The following is an 8895-nucleotide window of genomic DNA, read 5'->3' on the forward strand; positions in this document are numbered from 1 at the left end:
GTTGAGATCTTCGTAAGAGTTCTGACCACAACCACAGGCCGATGACTGTATAATGCCCAGCTTAGCAAGGTGCGATGGAAATCGCTCATGATTTGTTTTAAGTCGAAAGTAATTTTCGTTTAGTAATTTTTCTGTAGGCACTAACTTACAGTAATATTTACACTTTACATAGATATTACATTACATTTAGGTATATTAAACTTACACAATGATCTGCTTTTTAAATAACTATTTTCACTTCACTAGCTCAAAATTATTTGTCCTCTTGAGTCAGGCAACAAATTTGCTTTAAGAAAAAAAAAATGAATTTATTCAAAGAAATTACAAAAAGGAATCAAAAAAGGGTTACTCGTCTGCCTATCCATTATCCAAAATAAACATTAAAATACTCATGCACACATACCGCGTCGTGCGGAGCAGCTACTTCCTGTATGAAATACTCAATGTTCGCAAGTGTTGGATCATTGTCCATTAGCCTACATAAATCTTCAAGCACTTCCAGATAACTTTGGATCGTCACGTTAATTTCAAAAAAGTACGGACACACGAGACCTCCCGCCTACACACACACACATCCCAGGCAGGTTTAATTCTTCTTCAATGAAGACGTGAGTATTCTGGTTGTTCCAGCACACGCAGTTATGCCGATTGACCGTATCGTTTAGCTTAAAGGTTGCTTCGTCTGACCACAAAATGAAATACTGAACTGCGGATCATCCTGACTGCATCCGAGGTACTACTCATAATTATCATATCATAATGGACAAAGGACTCACATTTACAAGACAAGTAGATGCTACAATACAAAAAGCGTCATAAGAGGTCTCGCAGATAGAAAAAGTAAACTGAGGAAAAAAACAAAAATGAGGTTAATAAATAGTATCACATTACCGATGCTAACGTAGCATCTCTTGCATGGGGACACATATGTAACACCACAAAGAAAAAGATACAAGCGGCCCATAACAGCAGCTTAAGAAAAGCAGTTAACGTTCCAATACACGTCGCCGAACGATTCCTATTCCCTAAAGAGTGGAATAAAATAAAAAAGGTATCCAGAGAGAGAGAGAGAGAGAGAGAGAGAGAGAGAGTAAGACAAAAATAAACCCTATAGAGAAAAATAAACCTTACAGAGAGAACAAAGTAAAAAGTACCCAATAAAAAATGATAGAGAATAAAACAAACAAACCCTGGAGAAACAAATCCCACAAAGATGGTAAAATAAAGAAAGACGACAGCTTGTAGCTCTACCAATGCAGACAAATCCAATAACACTATGTAGGCCCCAGTAATTTTATAATCTATTACTTTTAGGATATCCCACAAAAAATTATAAAAAACCTAAAAAACGGTAAAAAAATTAAAAAACACTAACAAAAACCGGTGCAAGCAAACAAAAAACTAGCGTAAACCACAAAACCCAAACCCAGGCACGTAGGGCCCAACTCCTTGAGCACCGAGTCTCCGAACTGAACGCAGCCCGGAGCAGAGGCTTGAGGCCCAAGCAAGCAATTTCAGTTTCGCGGATGATAGGTCACAAGAGGAAAACAGGAATAAAGCAAGTCACGCTGGTCTGAATTTAAATAGGTTGGGAAACCATGTTGGAGTTCTATTACCCAGAACTCTCACATAAAGAACGCTCATAATTGTACCCCTATCACGCCTCTGAATGATATAGGAGGGAAAGAGATGGTCTGGAGCATTGGAGCGGGTGGAGTGACTCCTGTTTTACACCTCGCTCCAATGAATTGTTACACCCAAACGTAATTCTAAGGGGTGAACATATCTCATAGGCTGGGTTTAATTAAATTGCTTGCTTTAGCCTTAGTATACAACGAACCCGTTGCCTGTCCAAGCACTATCCACTAGAGGGCTTTATGCCCTGGAGGGCTTCTATCGAGGTTCTGTTATTTGTAGCCAGTGCTACTTTACTTTCATCTTTTCTTGTTATGGCTTGTAGCCCGAAAAATAGACTCCTCTTGCTGAGACATGGTTGCCTACGACAAATAGTGTGTTTTCTTACCATCTACTCCCCATGTACCTAGGAAGAAGTATTGGAAGATATTAGATAAAATGGAAATAAAAGTAAATAGAAGAAATGGAAATGGAATTAAAATATGAAGGTGTCTCATTGGCCTGGACCAGTCTACGTGGGACTCCTCCCGATGATGGACTTTTAAAACACCCTTGATGACAAAAATAGCATTTTTTTTAATGTTATATCCATGACGCGATGATAAATTGTGGTTGCTTCCGTTTTGACAGGAAAGATTGTTTTCACGTTCAGGACTTCTGTAAATATCTGCTCCAAAATCCCTTTTTTGGATGAAATAGGTATAAGCGAATATACAGAGGCACTATACGTGAAATCAAATCTTAACTGTCTTTTTTTTATTTCGATTTACTCGTTATGAGTACGAGAAACCAATTCGCCAAGGATTTTTGCTTAGTTAAGGAGTGGAATGCAATTTTAGATTCCCCATTTTTTCTAATTACATCTTTATCAACGTCTGTTTACCTTGCAATTCTTAGAAGGCACCGATTAAAACAAAAATCTGGATTTTGGTTTCGTCAAATTAGAAATCTTTGGATTTCCAGTTCGTGATTTAATAAAGATTATGATAATGAGAAAAAATTTTAAAAATTGTTAGTTTATTCAATTATTATTCTTTTGTTGCCATAAATATATTCATTTCATGACTTATAGTAATCATTTTCTCTCCATCAACACGCTCAAAACGATACATTGGATCTCCTTTTCTTTGTTCCAGATATATTTTTTTATATTCCTCCAATTCTTCCTCAGGTATATCTTGAATTGTCAAATTTGCAGCAAGATTTATATCTGAAAATAATAATTAAATTTATGTAACGTAAGTATATATATATATATATATATATATATATATATATATATATATATATATATATATATATATATATATATACTTTGTGAAGTACCACAAAGTCGCAGGCGAAAATAAAATACTGATTTAACCTGCCGTGATACTGCGAACACTCACCAGCATGGTATTTAATGCCAATATACCCCTCAAAACACAACATGTTGAACCTGAAACAAAATGGGACGATATTTGGGTAGAGCTAGCAGCTTAGAATCCCACACCGGAAAGCCGGTCAGCCTCACGGATTATGGAGGAGGCCCAAACTCAACAAAACGCGCCAAAATAGATACGAACAAACAAAAACAGTTACTACTAGCCACATACAACATCCAATCTATGGCTAAAGATGAAAAGGTCTACGAATTTGAAGAACTATTAAAGATACAATGGGATATTGTAGGACTGTCAGAAGTGAAAAGAAGGGGAGAACAATAAGATTCCTAGATAACATAGATCAAGATATGAGAAATATGGAAATACATGCTTGGCGGAGGAAGGCGATGGATAGGGACGACTGGAAAAAAATTCTTGGGGAGGCTAGGGCCCACACAGGGTTGTAAAGCCAAAATTATGATAATGATGATACAAGGAAAATAGACGAAACATATGGTGAAGTAGGATTTCTTGTCAAAAAGTATCTCACGCCATACATGTCTACATATAAAAGCGTTTCTGATAGAGTAGCTTATATTATAATAGACCTAGATAATAAAACCAAGATCAAGGTTATACAAGTGTATGCTTCCACAACAACACATCAGGAAGATGTAGTTGAAATGTTCTACGAAGATTTGATAATAGCATTAGAAGAAAATGATACAAAGTGTACCATCATTATGGGAGATTTCAACCCAAAATTAAATAAAAAAGAAGAAAATACTGAAACTAAACTAGAGATGCATAGTTATGGCACACGAACTGAAAGGGCAGAAAAATTATATAACTTCTTAGAACAACAAAATTTATATGCCATGAACACACACTTCAAGAAACCAGCAAACCGAAAATGGACGTGGAAATCTTTGCTCCTGGAGCTGAAAAAATCGACTCCAACGGCAGAAGAACCAATAAATTGGTCAACAACAGAAAAATTCAGAAGACAAGGGAAACCCACCCCATTAAAAAACCACATCAGATTTATCTTTCATTACAAAAAGATATTTTTTTGCAAAACATATTTTTGTAAAAAACTTACCTTCGCTTTCTTTAATATTCGGAAATATATACGACGCTTTTTCGACAGTATAAATATAATCCTTGAATCCTGCTGCTTCTATATCCTTTCTGTACTCTTCCCTTGGACTTTCCGTGTAGTAATAAGTGGAGACCATTCGTTCTTGGTTATATTTTCTAAATTTCGGATGATGTCTCATTTTGTGAAACGAATAGTCAACTGGTGTATGTTTGAAAAACGTGAGAAAAACTGATCCGCCAGGTTTTAACATTTTCTTGATATTTTTAAAACCTTGTCTAGAAATAAAGTAAATTAAAATGAAATGTTATGTAATTTGCAGCTTTCATCTACAATTAAATGTAGATAACAATCTAACTGATAAAAAAGTAGATAGAGGAATACTTGGAGGAATAAAAATGACTCAAAGTAAGTATACAAAATATTCAGAGTGCAGTAGGAAATTTTCAAAATATCTTTTATATAACATATGGAATATTGATTTTAAATTCTGAGAAATTCTTGATACTCTTCGGATATGTTTTTCTAGGTACCTACCAGGTAGAAATTAATAAGTCGTATTCTTAATAAGAAGTTTATAAATGGAGATAATAGAAATGGCTTCTTACAAGGAGATTATGATTATAAAGTAAAGGCATTTTTAAGAAGACCACTAAACAATCCAATTTCTATAATGAATTTCATATGAAATCCAAATATGAACATAACATTTTATGTATTGAATGGAAGGTTTAGGTACTATTTTATCCAGTAGAAGTGGCTGTAAGATTGAAAAGATTCATCTGTTCTTATCTACAGCAACATTCTACGAGTATAACCTAGCGAGAGATCAAAATTAAAACAATTTTGAAGATGAATTGGTAAATTAAGACATTACTGAATTTTTTGAATGGAATCTTGGAATGGAATCTTGGACCTTGAATGCGACATCAATGAAAAAACTGGAATCGTTCGAGCTGTGGGTGTATAGAAGAAATCTGAAAATATCGTGGACAGAACACATCACAAACAAAGAGGTTCTGAGAAGGCAGAATAAAGAAATGGAAGTTTTAAATATAATTAAAACAAGAAAATTGGAATATCTCGGAGATATTACACGTGGAGAGAAATACACCTTGCTCCAACTGATTATGCAGGGAAAGATTCAAGGAAAGAGAAGATTAAATTAGAATATTAAAGAACAATAAATTAAAGAAGAATAAATTAGAAGAATAGATTAAAGAAGAATAAATTAAGACATTACTGAACTTTTTAAATGGAATCTATGGAATGGAATCTTGGACCTTGAATGCGACATCAATAAAAAAACTGGAATCATTCGAGCTGTGGGTGTATAGAAGAATTCTGAAAATATCGTGGACAGAACACATCACAAACAAAAAGGTTCTGAGAAGGAAGAATAAAGAAATAGAAGTTTTAAATATAATTAAAACAAGAAAATTGGAATATCTCGGACATATTACACGTGGAGAGAAATACATCTTGCTCCAAATGATTATGCAGGGAAAGATTCAAGGAAAGAGAAGCATAGGGAGGCGTAGAATGTCATGGCTGTGCAACCTGAGAGAGTGGTACAGATGTACATCAAATGAACTTTTCAGAGCAGCCGTCTCAAAAGTCCGAATAGCTATGATGATTGCCGACCTCCGCCGCGGAGATGGCACTTGAAGAAGAACTTTTTGAAGTCGAATATGTTTGATATTTTAACCTAACCTAACCTTAGGTATATAATATTTTAGTGTTATGGAAAAACCTGAGAAGAATCATAAACATGTATTATTTTTTATTCGTTATTAAATTTTCCTTAACATAATTTAATTTCTACAAGGAATCTACGTTCTTGTAGTTGGCTGTATACCATATATTAAAAAATTAATTAAAATCCTTTGTAAAAGGTATATATTTAAAAACCCAAACGGGCTATGTTAGACAAAACGTTTTCGGAATCCATCATTCCATCATCAGTGTCCTAGAATATATGTAACCACTTAATTAAAAAGAACATTAAGTTTAAATTTTGACCAAGGTTAAGGTAAAGTGTGGTTAATACTTACTGGGAGTACATGAATGTAGCCACTAAATATATGGGGAAAAACCCGTTAACAAATAATTAGTTACATTTGTTTGACAGTATTTCTTATAAATTATTAGGATGTTAAAGTTACCGTTGGATTAGGTAACATGGCGACATATGACTCCACGTTGAAGTTGCTAGTCTTGAGACGGTGTGTCTACGAGGACTTTATGGAAGCAACTGATTGAAATGACAATGTTGACAAGTTAGGACGGAAGTCGTAACAGATCAGTCAATATAACTGTATGTGTCTACTTAAGACAAAAGCCAACGTTATTTAAAATTGTTAAAGTAAAATAAATTAATATAACAGTATCAACCATCAATGTTGTTGTTTTAAAATAATGTATATGAGATGAAATGTGGAGAGAAGATTATATGGTTATAGTTAGGCAACCAACTATACATGTGTGTAGTAGTGTTGTGAAATAGAGATTTTAATATATGGCCCTTTATGATTCTTCAACACTTGGTGCCTGGAAAATAGAAACTAGATACATGTGGAAAGTTGAGTTCTTGAAAATAGATATGAAAGTTGATATTGGTGGAATGTGAATGAATATATTTAAAATATGAAAGTGTTTTTGCGTGAATAAAATAAAACTTTTGTAGTATAATGACCATGTAATATTTAACTTATAACTATATAAGGATTTTAATTAATTTTATAATTTCATTTATTCTTGTTACCACAAATTATATAATCAACAGATATATTTAAACAATATTGTGATTTATTTAATTAAATTAATTAAATATTGGTGTGTTCCGAAATAAATTTTAAATTTTTAGATAAGTGATAAGAGATAAGTGATCGCAACATTAATTGACGTGAAAATTGATTGGATCTTCCGTCATATTGTGATGGACAAAATCAATAGTCTCGTATAAATATGTTCCATAAAACTTAATCATCCAAGTACTGTTAATCGAATTTAAGTATAATGTAACAATAATGTAAAGAATGAAAGGACAAATAATTTGTTGAATAACTAACCTGAAAAATAGGTTATAATCTGTGAGAAATTGAGATAATCCTAATAGATAGAAGTAAATATTACATGAAAAGGAATTGCATACAAAAGATATAGTAAAAAAAAATAAAAGTGATCTGATCGTTATCAAACAATTATTTACCTTGGACTACTAACAAGATGCATCAGAGAAATTCCAAAAATGTGATCAAATCTCTCTTCAAAATCGACAGGCACATGCTTTGCACCAACGTCGAACTGTAAAAACTTTGCCCTGGGTATATTTACGTTCTTTTTAGCATATTCCACCATATCCGGCGATATATCAGTCGCGACAAATTCCTTGTAATCCTTTGGAAGGATATCGCCCAACGTTTGCTGCGAACTATGCCCAGTTCCAAATCCACATTCCATTATGGACGCATTTTCTTTCCAGTTGATCAGAGGTCCGTACTTTTTTAGATGAGCTTGAGTGGCTTGCAATAAAAATGTACAATTTTCCGCCCATAGTTTAGGAAACACAAACGCCATTATTTCAACTGACAAAGTACAATAATTTCAAATGATTTTGGGTAAGCTTATTTATAGTAAAGACGGAAAAAAACTGTATTTTTTTATTTGTATAACTTTTATCTCATATTTTAGGCAAGTATTTTGCAACGTTTTTATTAGAAGTAATTAAATTTTTTTAAATTCCTTATTATTTTTTTATGTTTCATTATATAAAATTTACAGTCATAAATGGTAAAACTAACAACTGTTATTACACAAATTTTATTTTGCAGGGGTGGCCAAAAATGAAACTATCGTAAGGATAGCAGTAGTTTTAGAAAAATTATTTTTAAATTAAAAAAAAAAGAAAAGTAACTTTTAAACAATTTATCTCATGGTTTGATGGTTTTTTTCTGCTGTCGTTGTTGGTTATGATTATAAATTATCCAAGCTTATTTATTAATTATAAATTTGTTTTTCTGGAGATGTCTATGTTTTCGCATATTTGGTCAAATCAAGTACTCCGTACTTGGTTGCATTATGAAATTTAATGATATCTGGCTTTCCAGTTGGATCACATTCTACTGGACCGTTGTGGATTGTCGACAGAAGAAGCACAGACTTATTTACTTTTGTCTTATGGGATACCATTGTTTTTTCACCATCGAAACAAAATAAGGAATAACCAATTTCACGATTTTTGAGGTTTACTATATCTCTGATGCTAACGGGTCTGAGGTAAACCAATTATAGATGGTTATGTTACGCTTACTTCCGTACACACCCTTAATTGTTTTACATAATATTCTCCTAGAGGCAGTCCATTGGCTTTAGTTCTCTTTCCTAAATACAATTTTGCATCGAATACATAATTTGGTATCTACATTACTATTTTCAGTCTATATTTGGCTGGCTTGCTTGGGATATACATTCGAAAAGGACATCTTCCCCTAAAAGGTAGCAGCTGCTCATTCATTGTTAGCTTTGATCCGGGCTTAGAGGACGTTTTGCAGTTCTGTATAAAATCATCCCATATTTTACCAATGGCTGCTAATAGGTTTGTTTATATTCTGTCTGGTCTAGACATTTTATCATTAAAACGTAAACATTTTATAAAAAATTCAAATCTTTTCCGACCCATATATGCTTTATACATAGCACCAGAAACTTTGTCATTAAACATTTGTCTTGTCGCTAAATGATTATCAATTTGGGCAGCAGCAAAAATAAATATTTATTCCTAGGAGTGCATGCAAT

The 8895-nt window shown here is 33.2% G+C and overlaps 1 protein-coding gene across 1 annotated transcript; it reads right to left on the reverse strand.

Annotated features, from left to right (window-relative positions):
* Positions 1-2644: 2644 nt before the first annotated feature.
* On the reverse strand, positions 2645-7706 carry LOC140442898 (juvenile hormone acid O-methyltransferase-like). The gene is made up of 3 exons (XM_072533856.1): positions 7310-7706; positions 4102-4376; positions 2645-2845 (listed from the first exon to the last, which is right to left on the reverse strand). Exons 1-3 carry the CDS (start codon positions 7675-7677, stop codon positions 2664-2666), a joined length of 825 nt encoding a protein of 274 aa, XP_072389957.1. The 5' UTR covers positions 7678-7706; the 3' UTR covers positions 2645-2663.
* Positions 7707-8895: the final 1189 nt, after the last annotated feature.

Source organism: Diabrotica undecimpunctata, chromosome 6 (assembly GCF_040954645.1).
Source record: "Diabrotica undecimpunctata isolate CICGRU chromosome 6, icDiaUnde3, whole genome shotgun sequence".
Classification (NCBI taxonomy): Eukaryota; Metazoa; Arthropoda; class Insecta; order Coleoptera; family Chrysomelidae; genus Diabrotica; species Diabrotica undecimpunctata.